Source organism: Vipera ursinii, assembly GCF_947247035.1.
Source record: "Vipera ursinii genome assembly, chromosome: 4".
Classification (NCBI taxonomy): domain Eukaryota; kingdom Metazoa; phylum Chordata; class Lepidosauria; order Squamata; family Viperidae; genus Vipera; species Vipera ursinii.
Window position 1 is genome coordinate 21,200,399 of NC_139514.1, and position 21,871 is coordinate 21,222,269.

The 21,871-nt window shown below is 39.8% G+C and overlaps 1 protein-coding gene across 4 annotated transcripts in view; it reads right to left on the reverse strand.

Annotated features, from left to right (window-relative positions):
• Positions 1 to 21,871, reverse strand: part of SPATA13 (spermatogenesis associated 13) — a 106,460-nt gene that overhangs the window by 4,314 nt on the left and 80,275 nt on the right. For 3 of the 4 annotated variants that reach the window (XM_083362218.1, XM_083362217.1, XM_083362219.1), the window contains 7 exons: positions 14,117 to 14,253; positions 13,805 to 13,984; positions 10,368 to 10,553; positions 8,519 to 8,698; positions 7,551 to 7,783; positions 4,053 to 4,182; positions 1,368 to 1,740 (listed from right to left, as the gene is read on the reverse strand). In XM_083362218.1, coding sequence (XP_083218344.1) covers positions 1,368 to 1,740; positions 4,053 to 4,182; positions 7,551 to 7,783; positions 8,519 to 8,698; positions 10,368 to 10,553; positions 13,805 to 13,984; positions 14,117 to 14,253 — 1,419 coding nt within the window. Of the gene's footprint in view, positions 1 to 1,367; positions 1,741 to 4,052; positions 4,183 to 7,550; positions 7,784 to 8,518; positions 8,699 to 10,367; positions 10,554 to 13,804; positions 13,985 to 14,116; positions 14,254 to 16,646; positions 16,741 to 21,871 lie in introns of those variants that run through there. The other variant, XM_083362220.1, reaches the window with a different exon arrangement.

Sequence of the window (21,871 nt, forward strand, 5' to 3'; positions counted from 1 at the left end):
CTTTCTGAGGGGGGCAATACATCCCCCCCATCAAAAGAGATGGAACTTGTTGGACAGTACGAGATGCCGGGATCCACAGCCACTCAGTCTTGGAGGGGTCAAGCCTGAGACTGTTCCTTCCCATCCAGACCCGTACCGCCTCCAGGCACCGGGACATCATGTCAAGGGCATCACTAGGTTGGCTCGGGGTGGAGATGAACAACTGGATATCATCCGCATATTGGTGATACCTCACCCCAAAGCCATGGATGATCTCACCCAGCGGCTTCATATAGATGTTAAACAGGAGGGGGGAGGGAACCGACCCCTGAGGCACCCCACAAGTGAGGGGCCTCGGGGTAGATCTCTGTCCCCCTGCCAATACAAACTGCGAGCAGCCCGAGAGGTAGGAGGAGAACCACCGTAAAACAGTGCCTCCCACTCCCAACCCCTCGAGCCGTCTCAGCAGGATACCGTGGTCGATGGTATCAAAAGCCGCTGAGAGGTCAAGTAGGACCAGGACAGAGGAACAGCCCCTGTCCCAGGCCCACCAGAGATAATCCACCAGTGCGACCAGTGCCGTTTCCGTACTGTAGCCGGGTATGAAACCAGACTGGTACGGGTCCAGATAGTCCGCTTCATCCAGGAATTGCAGGAGCTGACGCACCACAACACTCTCAACAACCTTCGCTACAAAGTGAAGGTTGGAGACAGGACGGTAGTTATTCAACAAGGCCGGGTCCAGAGCAGGCTTCTTTAGGAGGGGTCTCACCACCGCCTCTTTTAAGGCGGAGGGGAAGACACCCTCCATCAAAGAAGCATTAACAACTGCCTGGAGCCAGCCCCCTGTCACCTCCCAGGCGGCCGAAACCAGCCAGGAGGGACATGGATCCAGTAAACAAGTTGTAGTGCTCAGTCTACGCATGATCCTGTCCACATCATGCAGAGTCAAAGGGTCAAACTCACCCCAAATGGTATGATCAAGACCTGCCCTCTCCACTCCGCCGGATTCCGCCCAGTCGGAGTCCAAGCCAGTCCGGATCTGAGCGATTTTGTCCTGCAGATACTGTACAAATTCCTCAGCCCTACCCTGTAAGGGGTCATCCCTCGGTTCCTGATTAAACAGGGAGCGGGTCACTCTAAACAGGGCGGCTGGGCGGTTATCTACGGACGCAATGAGAGCGGAAAAGTAAACACGCTTTGCCGCTTCCATCGCCACTAGGTAAGACTTAAGATAAGTTCTTAGCTGTGTTCGATCAGATTCGGATCTCATACAGTTTTGGTGATCTGGGGAGGCAGGCAACGAGGCCAGTGGGAGAGACTGTGCAATGGGGAAATATTCCAAATTTCCACACTAAAGTTTTCACTTAGCAAAAGATAATACTTACCCATTTCTTTGTCTTCTTGCACTCGTCTCCTCTCATTTATACAAGCCTCCAGCCACTTTTTTTTATCACCTGGCTTTTTCCCACAAAATAGGTGAGCTTCTTCTGTAGCATTATTTACAACTTTGAAAGCATTCTTTACAGAGATATTAAAGTCTTTGTCTTTGCCATCCTCAACATCTACCACCTCCATTTCGTCCATGTCCATCCGGCCTTTGTAATACAACATGTCCCTTCTCAATAAATCCTTCTTACAGAACACAAGCTGATGGTCAAAAAGGAAGAATGTTCTTTGCTGACTTTTGCCTTGTTTGGAGATTTTGGTCAATTCTCCTGAGTGGATTAATTCAGAGCTTTTGCCTAAGATGTCTTGCCCCTAAAACATTTATAAAAAAAAATAATAATGAAAAGGAGATAGCAAATTTTACTTTATTAGCACCATGAATGATGTTAAGATAAATAATTCATGCTTCTATTAATCTTTAATATTAATTTATTAATCTTTAGTCTCCAATATGGTAGCCACCAAGTCTGAATGGCTTGCCACACTTTCTTTATACCTATGTCAGTAAATGTAGCAAAATCTTCCCTTACCAGAATGGGGAAGACATCCCACTCCACCCATCCCAGATTTAAAATATTAGAGCTAGATGTTACCTATGTTAACTATCATCCCCATCTCCAGTTAAGCCAGTGGAATGGTCTGTTGCGTACATAAATATTGAAGATTATTTCTTGGTGAACAACAGCCACAAAAAATATCTATGCTTGTCAGAGACCCTTGTGGCCATACTCTAGAGCAGGGGTCTTCAAACCTGGCCCTTTTATGACTTGTGGACTTCAAGAATTCCTCAGCCAGGCATGCTGGCTGAGGAGTTCTGGGAACTGAAGTCCACAAGTCACAAAAGGGCCAGGTTTGAAGACCCCTGCTCTAGAGTGTTTGGTGGGAAATAAGCTTTTCTCCTGTTATTCACTTGGAGCTACTATCTTAAAGTCACTAAAATATTGTTTAAGTCACTTAAGAGAAGAGCTGTGAAGTCTAGGCTACACAAAAATCAAGACTTCAGTATCACTTTTTCAGACTAATACTTTTATTGAAAGGCCTAAGCTTAGTCATAAAAGCTTATGCCTTTTAACCCTAGAGAAAGGAGAATACAATATAAATGTACTTGTAATTGCAGCAGCTTCTTTTCTTGTCTTCCTTTGTCTTTTCTATTTCACTTTTCGGACTCTTTCTCACATACATAATACGTTACTTTCCTTACCTTTCTCTTTCAAAATTTGTATTTCCATCAATTTTTTAAAATAAAAATTCCATAGGGATTTTGTTCTACTGAAGAATGTGGTCTTTGTCTCTGTCTCTTTTTCTCTGTTTCAAAGTTTGTGGTCGTGCTTATGACCCTGTTTTTAGTTATAGCAATATGTGCAGAGGTCCTAAATGATAGTTGGCCACTCCAAAACAGGCTGATTCAAATGTTTGCTGAATTCTGAACCTAAATATACATGATTGTATTGGATTTTAGATTTAAACCTCAGTGGGTTAGGACGCTGAGCCTGTCGATCAGAAGGTCGGCAGTTTGGCGGGTCGAATCCCGAGTGCCGCGTAGCAGAGTGAGCGCCTGTTACTCGTCCCAGCTTCTGCCAACCTAGCAGTTCGAAAGCACATAAAAATGCAAGTAGAAAAATAGGGACCACGACGGTAGGAAGGTAACAGCGTTCCGTGCGCCTTTGGCGTCTAGTCATGCCGGCCACATGACCACGGAGATGTCCTCGGACAAGCGCTGGCTCTTCAGCTTTGAAACGGAGATGAGCACTGGCCCCTAGAGTCGGAAACGACTAGCACGCATGTGCGGGGGAACCTTTACCTTTACCTTTATCCCTCCAATCCAAGGGTTATCAGAAAGGTACTTAAGGATTCCAGGATTTTATTATACTCTTAAATAGTGCCCCAATCTCCCAGATCATGGACTATGATTGCCAAAATCTCTCAAAAAAATGAAACTTTTAAAAAAATCTCCCCCAAGTTGCCAATCACAGTTCAATGAGATTACTTGCAGCAGTTTTACAAAAATAGCCAAAAACCAGGAGAGCCCAGTTAAGTAAAAATGCCTCTCCTTTGCACAGATTATACCCTCAAAATGCTAGAGTGTGAAGAAAAACTAACCTGTATTCAGGAAGACCTATATCGACTCCAACTTCACCTCTTCTCAATTTCAGGTATAAAACTAAATGATCACCCAGCTGCTACAAAAATCTCTGTAAAATCCCCAAGTAAGTAAATAATTGACTTCAGTGATTTCTACCATTGCTTTTTGGTTTAGAGCTGACTCAGGAATTCTGGGAGTTGAAGTCCATGAGTCATAAAAGAGCCGAGGTTGCCTACCCCTGGTTTAGAATGATTCTGCTGTTCTTAAGATTTTTTTAAGCCTTTTGGAGGAGAAACAGAAACAATTTGGTGCAGCTGAGTTGTTGAATTTTTAGGACATCAGCCACTTGATGGAATCATTGAGAAAAATAAAAGTGAAATAAATTAATAAATTATTTGAAGTTAATCATAATCACCACAATGGAAATCAACCACCACCTTTTTACAGTGGAAGCAGCCCAAAATAACAAAACACCCTTTGAAACAGTAGGGAGAAACCCTGGGTCTTCAAGCATGAAAAATGCCCGGCAATGTTCCCTTACCTCCCAATTGACAATGGAGACTTGCCAGCGAGCAATCTTGTCTATACTTTCTAGCCTTCGTTTGCGTTCATTGATGAGGCAAGCTACATTCTTCATGGCTTCATATGCTGCCTTGATATTGTTATAGTCACTGTCAAAGAAAGAAAGATACTGGTCAATCCTTGCAGACGATGCATCTTATACATTTACTAGATTAATATCCTACTTTAATAAAAAAAATGACCCCGAGCAGTTTATACCTACCTGATTCAGTAATGAAGACAAAGTCAAAACAATAGCAAAAACCACAGGAATGATCAGTCTAATAAAGGGGAAAAATAATTGTAATACCCCATAAAGACATCGCATTAAGCATTCTCCTACCAGAGGGAATTATCCTATCTGCCAAATTCCAAAAGGTTGCTGAAACAGCAATGTCTTAATAGCCTTACAAAATGCCACACGTATAGGAAACAATCTATAGTTTCTTTAGCATCCTTTCTGACACACATACGTACATTCACACAGACATTTATGGGCAGTGGGGAGAGTGGCAGGAGACTCCATTGCTACAAGTACCATGATGGATTTTCCCCACCAAACAGAGACAACGGCTCTAACAGCAACCCCTTTGTTAGGCAGAGAAAACATGGGGCAGCTCAGATAAAAGGAAGGCTGGAGCCTTTTCTGTACAAAGCTCTACAAATCTTTTCAGAATCTCCAAGACAGCCCTGCATTAATCCCAAAGAACAAAGTGGGAAAAGGAGAAATCAAGACAACAAATATCTCCCACACTCCTATCTATCTGGAGTATAGCTGCAGTTGAAAGGGATTTATATCCAAAAAGGGTGCATAAGATAACCACAACTTCCTGTCCAGGTTGCATATTAACTGGTTTAAAAAATAAAAATAAAAATGAACCACACACTTAATTGCCTCATTGTCTGAGCACTTTTACAAAGGAAATTAGAGTTTGCAGTCTTGTTGGAAAAAACAGACTTCCTATGGAGCAATTTTTGAAACCACCTTTAAGTTTAGAAAAGATGTTCCAAACTACCCCTACGTTACTTCTGGCATGATTCATCTAAGAAACCTCTGGCATGATAACAGTCCCGTAAAAAGACTGTATGATTTCAACAAGTACACTTTTGCAATTAACTGGAAAGACCATAAACTATGCTTCTCAACTGCTGCTATGGATACTTCAAACAGTGCAAAGTTGCCATTTTCCTCTCATTCGTTTTAGAGAAGTGACCCACAGGCCAGGGCCCAGCAAAATTGACAAACCATTTGCAACATTCCTAGAAAGCACTGAAAGACCAATACATTAAATAAAAATGTAACATTCAAAATCTTCCACGATTATTACACTTGCAAGTTTCCACCATTTTCAAATCAGATTTTATGAGCTTATATGGGAACACTGAAGCCTTGTGAGTTCTTGCATGACTCCTAGATAAGGGTGCTAAAATCTCACTAGCAATTAAAAAAAAACTGATGGCAAGACAGTGCATAATATTATGCAAGAAGGTTCAGTGACTGAAAAGGTTATAGACCTCGGTAGCTCTGATAACAACTCCCTAGGCCCGTGGTGGCGAACCTATGGCACGGGTGCCACAGGTGGCACACAGAGCCCTCTCTGTGGGCACGCATGCCGTCAGCCCAGTCCTAGGCCTTCAGCTGGGTTTTATAAAACCTTTTCGCTTTAGGCTTCCACCGCCATGTGCAAAAAAAAAAGGTTCAATCAATCAACCAATTTCAACTTCTCGCGGGGAAAAAAAAGATCTCGCAAAGTTGGAATTGATTTAAATTTTTAGTCCCACCCAGTCTGCCGTTACCACTGCAGCCATGCCCACCCAATGGGCCACAGCCACCCAAAGGGCCATACTCACCCAATGGGCCACGCCCACCTGGCACCCAACGATACATAAGTGGGTTTTGGGTTGCAGTTTTGGCACTCGGTCTCTAAAAGGTTCGCCATCACTGCCCTAGGCTCTTAAGCAGATTGTTCCAATTAAAATAATCACAGAGCTAGTACTAGGGTATACCTAGGACTGACGTCTCTGAATTACAACTTTCTCCTTGCATAGTTACCGACTTTTATTTTCATTCTAATGGTGAGAAAGAATGTGTTGACAGGTACTGAGTGGCTCAAAGAAATCTAGGAAGAAGTTAGTTTGTGTTAGATAACATTTTCTTTTTTCATCAGCCTGCAACATCCATGTAGGAGGTGTGTGATTTATACTGTTGCAAGGGTATAGGGTTACAAGAGGGATGCACAGTCATGTAGTTTGAAAGTCATGGGTGTGTGATGGGAGCTGTCATCCAGCCTATCTTTTGAGCTCTCGGGTGAAAAGTTGGATATCAAGCAAGTTCCTCTTTATTTGATTTCGCAGTCCATGCACTTTCAGTCCATTCAGAATAGCAGAACTTGTAACAGACATGTTAAGTAATCAAGAAGTATTAAAGTTCTGAATCATAATTTATCAACCAACAGATTATTTTCTCTCACACTAGTAATTTCCATTCAGTTTGTGAGAATTAGAAAACAGATCAGGGAGGTGCAGAGAACTGATTGATTCATCTTCTAAATCAATCTTTCCTACTTTAGTAAGTAGCTACAACTCTCCGCATTCCACCCCATTGACTACGTTGACTGAGAGCTACAAAAAGTTGTAATTCAAAAACTATATCCAGAAGGGCCTCAGCTCCACAACCTGTCACAAAAATTGACAGTGCTGTCTGCAAATTCTGGGAGTTGTAAGTCCAGCATATCTGGAAAGTGTCGGGCTAGGGTGGTGTAAGGCTAGCTCAACTATGTTTTTAAGAGTTGAGGATCCCCTCTCCACGAGGTTATAAAATTGTTTCAAATCTCACCCTTGTCACACTGCACAAAAAATGCTAACATCTTGATAGGTCTCCCGTAAAATGACTGAAACCTAATAGGATTTTGTCATTCTTGTCCAAAAACTTTAAGAGAGCCAACCATTTCCACTTTAAAATTTAATTCCATGGATACTGTCTAGGACAGGGGTAGGCAACCTTGGCTCAGGAATTCTGGGAGTTGAAGTCCACGAGTCATAAAAGAGCCAAGGTTGCCTATCCCTGGTCTAGAGGTATCATAGGCTGCATGTGCTGCGTTCCAGTCCAGTTTAACCGAATCCTCTCAGCTAAAATACATAATTTACATTTCAGCACAGTTTAACAATTTTACCTACTTCTCAAGATGGTTTAGAAGTTTCTTTTCACTATCACTAAGAATTGAATATGAAGAGGACATACAAATTTAAGCCTGTGCTTCTGGAAAAAATTGAAAGGCAAGAAGGGTGCAATTGAATGTCTCCCTTCTTTATGTGTGTGCTTGTGATGGACAAGAAAAACAGGAGCAATGTTTATTGCACCCATCATGGCTGCTTTTGTAAGTATTTGATCATATCCTGCAAGCATCCTTGGTGAGTGGATAGCAGCTAACCTGAATGTGGAATGTTCCCAGAGAAAAACCTAATCATGTGGCCTTACCTATGATCCTGAGTGGTGTACTTCAATAATTCAGCAAGCTGCAAGGGATATTTACAGATTTTCTGAACAGGAGTGAGAAGGAAACCATCAATGGCAATGTCAATCATTTGCTGAAGGAGGCGACAAGCTTCAAAAAAATGGCGGTACTTGCTCTGTTTCATCAGGTTGGAAAGCTCAAGGCAGGCTGCAGGGTGATTGTTACAGTACTCAGAATAGATTGCAAATCCTTCTTGCTAAAAGCAAAAACAAAAATGCGAAAACAATTTTAAAATATCTCACAGCTGGAAGGAGAAAACTAAAGGCGCAGATAAAACTACAGGCTGTAGAAATTGCTTTTGCAATTCTGCAGCTGTTTCAAAGTGAAGAAAGGGAGAGGACAGGGATGTAAGACACCTGGATTTCCTGCAAAGGCACAGAAACAATATGACTGTTTTTCAGAAAGCTGACTAAAAATGAATAATTGAGCTTGGCAATCAAGTCAGGCATGCAGGACCCAGAATGAATGAATCCCTGCAGCCCTAGCCTTCCTGGTTAAAACTGATGAAAATCTACAGCACAGTTCTCTTAACATTTAGAGATGAGAAACACTAAAAACTGGTATAGCCCCTAAAACGGGGGCGTCAACCTCGCAACATCACGTGACGTGTCGTGACGTATTGTGACTTTTTTTTCCATTGCCGGCAATGGGGTGGGCGCAGTTTTGGCATGACGCATCCGGCCCGTGGACTGGCAGTTTGACAACCCGTGCCCTAAACTATACTTACTATAAACCCCCAAGTCCTGGCCCTTTTTGCGTAATCAGCCTCCTCATTCTGACCTTGGCCTCTTCAGAAAACATAACTTTTATTGAATTATGCTGACATTAATTCTGCAATGTTATCTCACTGTAGGCTTCCCCAGTTCACCTGAGTTCACCCTTTTTCTTGCTCTTTACTACTTAGTCAAATGAGGATATTTAAACAACTTACATGTTGAAGAAAGCAGGACCCTATTTCACTTAAGTGGGGCTCTTCTTTGTTGTACTGCTTTTCTAGGTCTTTCAAAAATTTTCTTTGGAATTTGTAAATATCTTCAATGTTTCCAAATATGGTGCTTAGCTGGGCCGATGTGAACATTCCGGTATGTTTGCGACATTGCCGAATGTATCCCTAAGAAATCCAACCGAAAAGGGTCTTAATATTGATCAGGGTAACTAAAAATTGAAGGTAAGCGCTCTACCACTTTACACTAAAAGAAGTTAAGTCATAACATTTCCTCACTTGTCTACTGCAATCATCCCATAGAATTCGTAAGGAACCATTATTTTACACGACTCAAAGTCAACCTACAGGGACTGAATTCTACAGCATTACAGAATTAATTTACTTCAAGGAAGTAACAACTGTTTTAATTCAGCATCTGGACAACACATTTCAATTTGCTCCCAGACATCTATATTATATTTCTATGGCAAGAAAACCTAGTGTAATATACTGGAATAGGCTCATGACTTGGTTTTTTGCTGAAAAACAAAACACCATAGTCTGAGTAGCAGCAAATGCCTTCCCGTATCTTTTTAAAACAAAGTTGGGGAAATATTTATAACAAGTTAGTGTCTCTTTCACTTGGGAAAGTGATTGGAAGAGCAGTTGATAGACACAGGGTCAGTTGAGACAAAGCAAAAATATTCAATAGAAGTCATGATAACCAGCAACCTTTATTCTGTAAAACAGAAAAAGGTTTTTTTCAAATTTTATAATAAATATTTGTTATTATGGCACTGACATTAAAGGTAATCCTCGACTTCCGACTACAATTGAGCCCAAACTTTCTGTTGTTAAGTGAGACACTTGTTAAGTGAATTTTGTCCCATTTTACAACCTTTCTTGTCTCAGTTGTTAAGTGAATCGCTAGGGTTGATAAGTTAGTAACCCGATTGTTAAGTGAACCTGGCTTCCCCATTGACTTTGTTTGTTGGAAGGTCACAAAAGATGATCTTGAAACACAGCAACAGTCATAAATATGAATTAGTTGCCAAGCATCTGAATTTTGATCACATGACCATGGAAAGGCTAGAAAGGCCGTAACTGTGAAAAACGGCCATAAGTCACTTTTTTCAAGTCCGTTGTAACTTTGAACAGTCACTAAATGAACTGTTGTAAGTTGAGGACTACCTGTAGTTCCTTTCTTCTCTTTGCCCATGTTGCCTTTTCCTGTCACTTTCTCTGGTTTTTCTCTGTTTTCTTCATACTGCAGCCTTATGTTGACTGACTCTAGAAATGACTTTTCCCCCAGTAATGACCTGGTGTTCTTCCTGGACTGTGTGGACCAGATAACCTTGCTGGGATTTTCTCTTACGTCATTATAGCTCCCATCCAAGACAGGAAGGACCCTGTGCTTTGTGGTTTTTATTGGCAGAATTTCTGCATAAACTCAACCAGTTGACTCACCCTTGTACTTGATACCTTCCTGTCTAATGTCCATCAATGGACCAGGAACTAAATAAATATATAAAACATTTCTGTCACTTGGGCCACCACAATTTCTCAAACACTAATTTGATCTCTACCAGGAAAAGACAGGGGAAGGTGGCCTTCCCAGTGGTCTGGAGAGTAAAAAAAAGGATAGTATAATATGGCTTGTAGCCCACACTTGCACTGGGGCAATGTGGATGTGTGAATCAGCCTAAATCACATCACAGGAAAAGAAAGGAACAGTCAGAAGAGTTTTTGTGATGCTGCTTTTCATTAGGGACCACATCACTTTTCTGGATGGCTCTTCACGACAAAAGTTGGGTTCTTTTCTTCTCCCTTGTTATATTATCATTTTATAGCTTACCTCACAGATGTCTTTCAGATGTTTGATATAAATCTTCTCTGTGTTCATTATTTCCTGAATTACATTGGTTCTCATCTGATCTTTGTTTTCTGCTATTTTTTGGCGATGCTTTTCAAGATCTATATTTGGTTCTTCATTTTGGAGGCCACTAGAGTATTCTGCAGGTTCTTCTTGATTGACTCGTAGCTGGAATGAAAAGCAGAATGGAGATCAAACAACTGAACTGAAAAAGTATACCTATATGCAACATCATTCCAAGAATATAATGTCAGTAATAGGGCAATGTACTTGATATTTTTAAGTATCTTGCCTAGGTATATCTAGGATTATCTCCCACATCCATTATCCTATTTCTACAATCTTTATCAAAGTTTCCCTACAAATAACCATGTCAAATAACATGATGGGGATTATATGACCTTTTCAGTCATGCTACCCTATTTCTGAATGCCCTCCTTAGAGCAGGGGTGTCAAACTGCCGGCCCACAGGCTGGACACGTCACGATGAAACCGCGCCCACCCCACTGCCGGCAATGGAGAAAAAACTCTGATATGTCATGCAATGTCATATGATGTCACGAGTCTGACATGTCTGCCTTAGAGAATTCCACTTGGTATCCACGTGCTAGTCTTTTTAGTGCCAAGTAAATAAGATCTTTTTATTTTCTAAGAAATTAATAACTACTTTATTGTTTTAGGTATCTGCACTGTTGATTTTGCTGCAAGCTTTATTGTGATTTTATGTTGCCTGTATTCTTATTGCTTATTTCATCTTGATATTATTATTATACAATATCTCCCACTATTTTACTATATTTTATGAATTTATTTGTATGTTGCCTGGAATTTGAGTAATTAGGCAATCTAACTGCATCGTATATGTAATAGTAAACTAAAGTGAGCAAATATAATCTAGCCTAAGGAAGTATCCAATTATCCAAATTTTTATAGGAACTGAAATTACACTAAAATTCACTCTGATTTAACTTCAGAGGTAAGTTCTAAGTTCTCAAGACTGACTGTCTCTAACTCCCTTATTATATAATGACAAAAGATTCATGTTTATCTTGTTATTCTTAAAATCCTTCCTTTACTATTATTAAATTCCTTTCAAAGCACAGATCACACATCTTCTAGCAATCATTCCAAATTGGTTATTTTTTCCCTTTTTATATTCAACTTTGTAAGTTGTCCAATGACTTTTTGAAGCTGGATGCCCTTGAAATCTAAGAAACAATTTATGTGTGTGTGTGTATGGATAGATAGATAGATAGATAGATAGATAGATAGATAGATAGACAGACAGACAGACAGATAGACAGATAGATAGAATTTGCTTTATAAATTTTTTGCATGATGCCTCAAAACTGCCGTTTTGTGCAGCACTGGGTCATGACCTCTGGGAGTTACCAACAAAGATACCTGTCTGATTAGATGTTAAAACATCTATTTCCATGTATTTGTAAAATAGAAAAATAAAAAATGTTTCATTGAGAACTGAGTACAGGAAGTCCTCGACTTATCATCAAAACTGGACCCAAAATTTCTGTTGCTAAGGGAGACAGTTGTTAAGTGAGTTTTGCTCCATTTTACGACTTTTCTTGCTACATTTGTTCACTGCAGTTGTTAAGCTATTAGAGATGCTTCAATGGTCATAAGTGGGATGAATGGTCATAAGTCACTTATTTCAGCGCCATTGTAATTTTGAATGGTCACTAAATGGATGGTTTTAAATCAAGGATTATCTGTATTTTGAATTTTCACAGAATAATTTTAGAGGCTTTCATGGCTATAAAATAGAGTAGGAGTTCCCTGTGCGCTGGACAGGTTGTCCATCTGTGGTTTTAGATATTACCAGTTAAAAATCAGTGTGGAGATGTTGCATTTTAATTAGAAAGATACAACAAGCGATCTCAAGAATAATTTCAATTAACAACAGCTTAACTGTCAACAGTGGAACCTCTTAGCCTTTATATTGCCTATTTAGCCTTTACAATATGCTTTTTGAAATCATTACTTATTAATGGTTTTCTCCTGCAAGCAGAAGAAAAAATGATATTCTTCAGAATCAGCAGTTTGGAAAGATTAAATGCCTGCACATGAGGGATACAGTATTGGGGAATGAAAAAACAAAGCTAACTTTGGTCTCTGTCTATGCTGATGATACCCAATAATGCATCTCCTTCCCTGGCTAAGTGATGCTATCCTGGTGCTGGACCAGTGCCTAGAAGCTATAATTGATCCAGAATGCAGCAATGATGTAGATCTGAGTGCTCCACATTTTCCCTATATTACAGCACTGCTGTGTGAGCTACACTGGCTTCTGGTTTCTTTCCCAGTGCAATTCAAGGTGTTGGGTATCCCCTTTAGAGCCCTAAATGGCATGAGACCAGGCTACCTGCATGACTGCCTCTTCCTGAGGATATTTGCCTATCCCACTAGGTCAGATAGGTTCCTTCCCTTAAACGAGGGGTCTCCAACCCGCGGCCCATGGCCCACTACTGGGTCATTGCCCATTCGGAACCAGTCTGCAGAAGTGGCATACGCGTGCAGCTCCATTCGCACCTGTGGCGGTCGTTCGCGCAAGCAGCTCCATTTGTGCAAGTGGCACGCATGCGCACTTGCCTGCCACTGGAGCAAATGGAGTTGCACATGCTCGCACGCATGGCTGTCACTCCACGGAACCATCCTTCCCCCTCCCCAGTCTGCCAAGCCAGAAAACCTCAGGACTACTGCCTTAAACATTATCATATAGTGGGAGGCTCCTCTGAAACTGCCCTTGCAGTTGTGTTCCACCCTTTCCCCAGAGTTCAGGTAGATTCAACCTCCCTGCCTTCTAAAAGGTCTTGAGGAGCTGTCTCTTCTTGCAGGCATGGGGGTGGAAAAGGCAAAAGCCCAGCAAGATGATGATGTAAGGAAGAACACTGCCCCAAGGTGCAATAATTTTACTTTATAATTTGGGGGCTACTAATGTTTTAGCTGTTTTGTACACTACCTGGACTTGTTGCTACAATATAAGCATCAATATAAGTCTTTTGAAATAAACAGATAAGTAAATAAATAAGCAAATACATAAATAAATAACGTCTCTACACTAGATTAGGAAGCTGGGGAAAAAAAACACTTCAGAAGAAGGCAACGGCAAATGCATTTGCATTATTGTCATAACATTACACAAAGATGTCCACGTCACCAAGAACTGAGCTCAGCTCAAGAAAGATTACTCCTATGTACAGTACAGTACAAAACAAGCAGAAAGAAACGGAAGAGCAGGACAGTGATGATTTTAATAGATGGGAATCACTTAAGAATGAAAAACAATCCAATGAATCACGGCAATCTAGATGTCTTAGTGGGACAGAAAGCAGGACAGAATTTAACCAGGTCTCCTAGGATAAACAAGTACTTGAAAGACGGAGAGATCTCGCTTCACTTACTCTGACAAAACTGGCTGGAAACCAGGCTTCCTTGTCTTCATTTCTCCCCCACCACCAATCTTTATTGGAAGCTTCAAGGACTTGGATGACTTCTCCAGCTTTGAAGGCTAATTCCTGATCATCCATGGTCACGTGATCCCAGAGCGCCTCGGCACAGACCACATTTCCATCACTTATCAGCTGCAATAAAAACACGTTGTTAAAAGAAAAAGATCTTGCTATGCCCAAAGGAGCCACTGCAGTGACCAAAATGTGGAACTTCTAACATATTTTCGGTTGCAATGTCTGGAAATTCCAAAGTTAGAAATTTACCTCATTGACAGCTAGTTGCTCGCCTCCAGGCTGCAAGTACCTTGGGTGGGCATGGCAGAGTTCTTCATAGCCGTAATCCTCTTCACTGCCATTATCATCCACTAAAGCTGGAGATTCAGAACTACCATCTGCAGCACCTGGTGGAAAAGGGAAATTCTGAGAAATTAGGTATTGTCAAACCGACTGTCCATTACATATGTGTTTTACAAAATGCTTTCTTAAAATGGCACCAGATTCTGATTTTTTATTTATCATAACCACTTGCATGAACAGTAAAACGTACCAACCTAGTAGAACCAAAAAGCTATTAAAAACATAGGGAAAAGAATTGAATGCATACAGTTAGTCCTCAACTTACAACCATTCATTTAGCGACAGTTCAAAGTTACAATGGCACTCAGAAAGTAACTTTACAAATGGTACTTATTTACAGGCATTTGTCTGAAATGGTATAGAGTTTCCTCTTTGAGCAGATGCTTGAACTAGAAGACCTCCAAGTTCCCTTCCAACTCTTGTTATTCTGTTATTAATCAGGTAAGGTAAAGGTAAAGGTTCCCCCGCACACGCATGCTAGTCGTTTCCAACTCTAGAGGCCGGTGCTCATCTCCGTTTCAAAGCTGAAGAGCCAGCGCTTGTCCGAGGACGTCTCTGTGGTCATGTGGCCGGCATGACTAGATGCCAAAAGCTCATGGAATGCTGTTACCTTCCCACCGTAGTGGTCCCTATTTTTCTACTTGCATTTTTATGTGCTTTCGAACTGCTAGGTTGGCAGAAGCTGGGACGAGTAACAGGCGCTCACTCTGTTACGCAGCACTCGGGATTCGATCCGCCAAACTGTCAACCATTTGATCGACAAGCTCAGTGTCCTAACCCACTGAGCCACCGTGTCCCCTTATTAATTAGGTATAATGGAATAAATCTTTTTTCTTTTTAACAGCTCCCCCCAATTAACTAAGCATATCCTTCTTCCCAATTTAATGCTTTGTGTTATTACACAGAAGAATGTTTTTATAGGATGTTTCCAAGATTCTATCAGCACAGTTGATTAGATATTTTCTCATAATGTATAGATGAGAGTAGCCACCCTCCCTTATTTATTTATTAGTTTTTTATCCTGTCTTTATTACTTTATAAATAACACAAGGCAGCAATTGTATCTAATATTCCTTCTTCGTCCTATTTTTTCCACACCAATGAAACGAGTTGGGCTAAGAGAGAGAGAGTGGTCAAAGCCACCCATCTGGCTTTCGTGTCTAAAGTGGCACTAGAACTCACAGTCTCCTGGTTTCTAGGCCAGCACCTTAACCACTATGCCAAACTGGTTCTCATTTTTTAAACAAAGCCTGAGAACCAATGAACAGCAAGGTGTAAATATATTAATTATTTAAATACTAGTGTTGTATATTTTCCCAAAATTTCTGTGCCTCCACGTGCCTTACAGAAGGTAGGAAAGCCAGTGGCCTTCAGTTGCTAATGTCCTTCCTTACTGACTATGTTGATTGGGAGATCTGAATAGAATAGTTCAGGAGAACAAAACAGGCACAGGTTTTCCATTATCCAGGGTGACATTAAGTCATCTTCTGAATAATCCTCATTTCAATGTTTGGAGAGTACTTGTGAAAGAGAACCTTTTCAGTGGTGGCCCCATAAGCTAGAGAAAAAAGGCACTCACATTGCTATCTTTTAATAAAGGGTGATTTTTGTGTTCTTCAAAAAATTTTAATACTTTACTTTTGTTATCCCAGAAACAGTGCATGTAAATAATGATCCATCAAATTATATCCTTTCTACCTTTGCTACTACAAGTTCTAATCTTTTTAAGGCGCTGCATTTCAGGAGTCTTAAATTTTTAGAGCTGTACAAAATATTTAACTTACAGATATTTTAAAGTAGACTAGATCTGTCCTCCTAAAAGCTTCAGACTAAGACCTAATCTCAGTTCTTTTAACTTCTTTTGTTTAGAATAAATCAAAAAGGTAAGAGTAATTAGAATAAATTATTTCATTGATCACAATCACAACATAGGAAATATTCCTAAAAACAAGAGGCACACAGATTAAAAACTGATAAAAGTCACAGAAATGCAATACATCTTTGAAAGCCATCTTCATTAAGATCCATTATTGGTTTCTAGCTTAATACTGCATCTAGATTTAATTGTCTAGCTTTTTAGCGAGTTTTAAAGCCGATACCCATTAAGAAGGTAACATAAGTTGGAGCTGATTCATCCACTGAAATTAGCTTTGACTCTGTATAGCTAATTATTTCTTGTTCACTGTAAGCATCACTCTATTGTTTACTGTCTGAAGTAAATAAGCAAACATGAATGGGCAATTTTTATCTCTTGAACGGGAATGTCAAAACTAAAAGCAACAGTGAAGTCATTTTCATTATTTTTCACTCTCACTATTCTACTCAGCTTTCCAGTTAAAACATGATATTTGATACCCAAGTCTAGGCCTCTGTTTAAACAGTTTAAATCCCAAATGCCACAAAGAATAAATGGGACTCATCTCCTACATCAACATACTTATCTGAAGGCTTTCCAGGCTCCAAAACCGAGTTATATCCCCTCTGGCTACCATCCTGCTATCCAGAAGAAGATCATTCACTTTGCACCTGGTTTACATTCACATCAAGAATCCTTTTTAATCCGTAAATAAAATTTATCACAGGTCACGGAAGCTGCAGCTATTGGAAATGCCGAAATTGCTTATTCATTGCTTTGAGCGTCTGTTGCTGCATTTCAGCCAAACTCTGCTTTAAAATGACAGCTCACTCTCTGAATGTATAGCTGTGGGTTTACTGCCCTCAGTGACATCATGGGAAACCTTAGGAAGTTATGAAAGAAACAACGATATACAGACAAATAGTGCACATCCAGCATTTATCCATATAATGCAACCCTGGCCAATTCTTTCCTTATTGTAACCAATGCACTGCTTTATTATTATTATGGTTGGTCAAACAGTCAGCCAGATGTTTACACTAGATCTGGCATTTTTATCCACCTATCCTGTTCTTTCCAAGGACCACAAATAGCCAGATGCTGTTTGTACAGGTTACAAGATGTAATCTATTCTAAGTAAAGCTGCATTTCGCAATTGACCAAGGATGACTTTTGTCAATGCAAATGGAGTTCAAGTGGTGCTCCAGATGTTTGGGGGTTGCACCCAAGGGACCTATTACTATTATTATTATTATTCTGAATTAGACTTTCACTGGGCATTCAGATCCATCTTTTTTAAAAAAAACAAAAAACCTTCACCTCAAACGTTGAAGAGCTACATTTGTCTCCACAGCATTTACATAATAATAATTCACTTTATGCAAAATGTGCAGACGTTGCATTATTGGAAAAAGAAAAATTGCATATTTCAGCTCTTGATACCAGGATTTCAGCAGCTGTGCTGGCCCACCAGCTTACTAAAGTAGTTGGGTAAATTAAATTCCATGGGCTAAGACAGCTTCTACATCAGTAGGATTAGTTGCACAAAGATTTATCAGCTGACTCACAGTTCAAGCCTATTTTAAGCCAGGGGTATAAAAGAGCTGGTTCCTCAGCCCCACACGACTTCTCTTTAGTCTTGCCAAAAGACTAATTCCATCAAACTGCCATTAGGAACCAGTATTTTTTGTCAATTACTAGCAACAGAGAGATAGAAAAATAAATAAAGCCATTCCCCCTCTTCCTGCTGAAAACTCAGCTTTATTATCTTTTCTCCTTGAATCCAATCCCGTTGGCCATTCTGTAAGAACAGCTATTTCACATGAAGAATTGGACCTGAACCTGCTGTTTTCCTCTTCCCTCGCCATCCTCTTTTCCTTTTGTGATATGATTTCTAAATTACATAGGCTTACAGGCAAGGGATTGTTTTTTTCATCAACTGTACATAAACTACTGTGAAAATCTTTATAGTCTAAAAAAAACCAAACTTGAACGATATTACGTAACTGTGAGGTACCCCTGTCCATTTTTCGAAGTGCTGTTTCAAAGTCACAACTGCCTGATTTTTATCTGCTTTTGGCCTTCCCATATTGTATCTGTAACCTTAGATCCCAGCTTCAAATGTACTTTAGCCTTTGGACTTCAGCTCCTTCCAATCTGCCTTTTCTGGAACATTTGCCTTCTGGACAGCCATTGTCTAAAATGGTATAGGGATTCCTGCCTGAGCAGGGGGTTGGACTAGATGACCTCCAAGGTCCCTTCCAACTTTTTATTATTATCATTGTTGTTGTTATTATTGCTGCTGCTGTTGTTGTTATTGTTGTTGTTATTATTATTATTATTATTATTATTATTATTATTATTATTATTATTATTATTTCCTGAATATACAGTGGAATCTGCCTTTGGAGTCTTGATCTGCTGTCTCTGGAAATTAGCTTTGTGAGATGCCTTTTATGGATCACAAAATTCAGTACCAATGGTTGCCGATTGCTAGGATTTGAAATTGTTAATGAAGTGGAATGCCACCTCACAACTACAACATCTACTCAGTCTGTGAATAATTAAATATCATTGTGCAGCAGCAAGATAGATTTATTAAGCAATCAGTTCAACTTTAGTAGTTGTACAACTGCACAGACATTTTTTTTAAAAAGTCAGAGAATTTTAATTTAGTGAAGGTAGCTTGTCGACTATTTTTACTTCTTAAAAAATACCAGCTGTACCATTAAAGGAGGTGAAAATATTCTGAAAACAGATATTAATAAATAAGTTACCTTAAACAATATGGATCTTATTTTCCATGGATAGGTAGCATATTATTTGGATAATCTTCAAGAGAATAGTATAAGAATTTAATTTTAAAAAACTCAATCTAATATACTGTATATATAATTCTTTAATAATATGTGATTCTAGTGTGCCTGACAAAGAAAGTACATTTTTGAATGACGTTGGAATTTAATAAATACAAGTGAAGTTTAAAGGTTTGAAGTATGTTTTCAAAATGTATGTACTTGTATAGATCCTAGAAAAGCATTCCTAAGGACAGCATTGCCAAGCTAGATTTTATAATTAAGGCCTTATTTGTTACTTATTTCCTTTTTTGTTACTTATTTCCTTCTATTGATTCTAAGGATTTTCAGACATCACCCAGTATTCTTCAAATGGAGGTGATAAACTTTTCTCTTAAGTACTTCAAAAATCCATTGGTACCTGTTACAATAATTGGAGAGGAAATGATAGGAGAGAGAATACATCTTAGCTGAAACCAACCATCACAAGTGCTTTGCTTATTCTTCTAAAAGTAGTCATTTGGTTTTCTTGATACAGCCATAAGTGGCCCAAAACATTATAGCTGTGCAAACCTTAATAAGCACAAAAACTAGCTTTGTATACTGTTGCCTTATTTATTTATTTATTTTTTATTTTAATCCCATTTATATCCTGCCCTTCTCCGAAGACTCAGGGCGGCTTACACTCTAAGCACAAACCAATGTGCTTAGCAATAGCCTTCATTCTATGTATATGCCTGCTTATTAGGGCTTTCGCCCCACCCCCACAAGCGGCATTATTACAAAGTCAGCTTAATTGCCCCCAACAATCTGGGTCCTCATTTTACCTACCTCGGAAGGATGGAAGGCTGAGTCAACCCTGAGCCTGGTGGGACTCGAACCTGCACTAATTGCAGGCAGCTGGTGTTACTTAAGGAGGCATTAGCCCACTGCTCCACCAAGGCTCTTATTTTGTAGCAAAAATGTAGCCTAAATCAGAAGGGGAAAAACAGATGAAAAATGTGGGGGAGTGTACAGAAATTAGTTATAAGTATCCATGTAGCTAAACTTTCCCACATCTGATGAAAGCAAGAGGCTAACCAGAGAACTTGAAATAATCTATGAAGTGCTGTCCTTTCCCAGCACAGCAATGGTAGTTACAAATACAAGGTCAGAATTTATCTCTTTAATGTCTGTACTGTGCCGATCTGACACATTAAGCAATAGCTCCTGTATCTATACTTGACTTCCTTTCTGAAACTAGCAACAATGGAAATTCTACTTTTTTAATCAAAATACTGTACTGTATTTTGATGCTTTGCAACTCAGAGCTTTAAAAACAAAATCCCTGAGTGCTCAATTCTGTTGGCCTTATCAGTGAGACACCCCACCCTCTTGGATCACAGCTCTCCCACCCTGTTGTTCTCTTACTCAAAAGCTCTCTGAGGCAATACTGTACTTTTGAAATAGCCATGCAAGTCATGTGGTTTCCTGCACTTCAGTGGCTCAGTGGGAAACGAACAGTTGGGCATTATGTGGCAATTTCTACACTTGGCACTTGCAGGCGTCGGCATTTTGCTACCTTTTGAAAGAAATAGCCCAGTTGTGATGGAAACAGCTTTCTATTGGTTAATATCAGCAGAACTCAGAGTAGCTCTTGGAAGTTATAACGAGAATCTATCTAACACAAAATAATTTCCATCTTTAGATTCCAGGCTTGATCTAAGAGATTCACTGAAGCATGCAGAAGTAAGCCAGAAGCAGTAGCATTTCTTTTGAATAGTTTTTATGATTGTTTATCACCCAGAGTCATTGGTTTGATATGGGTGCTATACAAATTGAATAAATAAATGAATATTTATTTTACCCACATCAAGTAACAAGTGAAAAATGTCTCTAGGAAACAGAGTACCAAGTATACAACCTTGTTGTTGTTGTTGTTAGTTGCGAAGTCGTGTCTGACCCATCGCGACCCCATGGGCAACGTTCCTCCAGGCCTTCCTGTCCTCTACCATCTTCTGGAGTCCATTTAAGCTCACACCTACTGCTTCAGTGACTCCATCCAGCCACCTCATTCTCTGTCGTCCCCTTCTTCTATTGCCCTCAATCTTTCCCAGCATTAGGCTCTTCTCCAGTGAGTCCTTCCTTCTCATTAGGTGGCCAAAGTATTTGAGTTTTAGCTTCAGGATCTGGTCTTCTAAAGAGCAGTCGGGGTTGATCTCCTCTAGGACTGACCGGTTTGATCGCCTTGCAGTCCAAGGGACTGCAACCTCAAGGCTCATTAAAATTTTCTTCTCCACCACCAGTATTCCCATCCTCCCCAGAATCTGGTACAGGTAATTTTCATTTACGACAGTTCATTTAGTGACCATTCAAAGTTACAACGGCACTGAAAAGAGGTGATGTATGGCCATTTTTTCATACTTATGATCACTGCAGCATCCCCAGGGTCACATGATTTACATTTGGATGCTTGGCAACTGGTTCATATTTATGACAGTTGCGGTGTCCCGGGGTCATGCGAATCACCTTTTGTGACCTTCTGACAAGCAAAACCAATGGAGAAACCAGATTCACTTAACAACTGTGTTGCTAACTTCAGAATGGCAATGATTCACTTAACAAATGTGGCAAGAAAAGTCGTAAAATGGGGTCAAACTCACTTAACGAATTTCTCACTTAGCAACATAAATGTTGTGGTTGTAAGGCAGTATTTGCAGTTATATTGGTATTATTATTATTATTATTATTGTTGTTGTTGTTGTTGTTGTTGTTGTTGTTATTATTGTTATTGTTATTATTATTATTATTATTATTATTATTATTATTATTATTATTATTATTATTATTATTAGTGTGCTGCCTGACCTTCAATGACTGTGGGTAATTCACAAGAATCAAAGAAATGACAATAAAATCAATGAAAGATAAAAATAAAATACGGTTAGTGCAATGAAGTGAGGAGACTAACTCACTTTAACTATCAAGACTATTGATAAAGCTCTACGACACAAGAGAAACATTTTCCCCCAG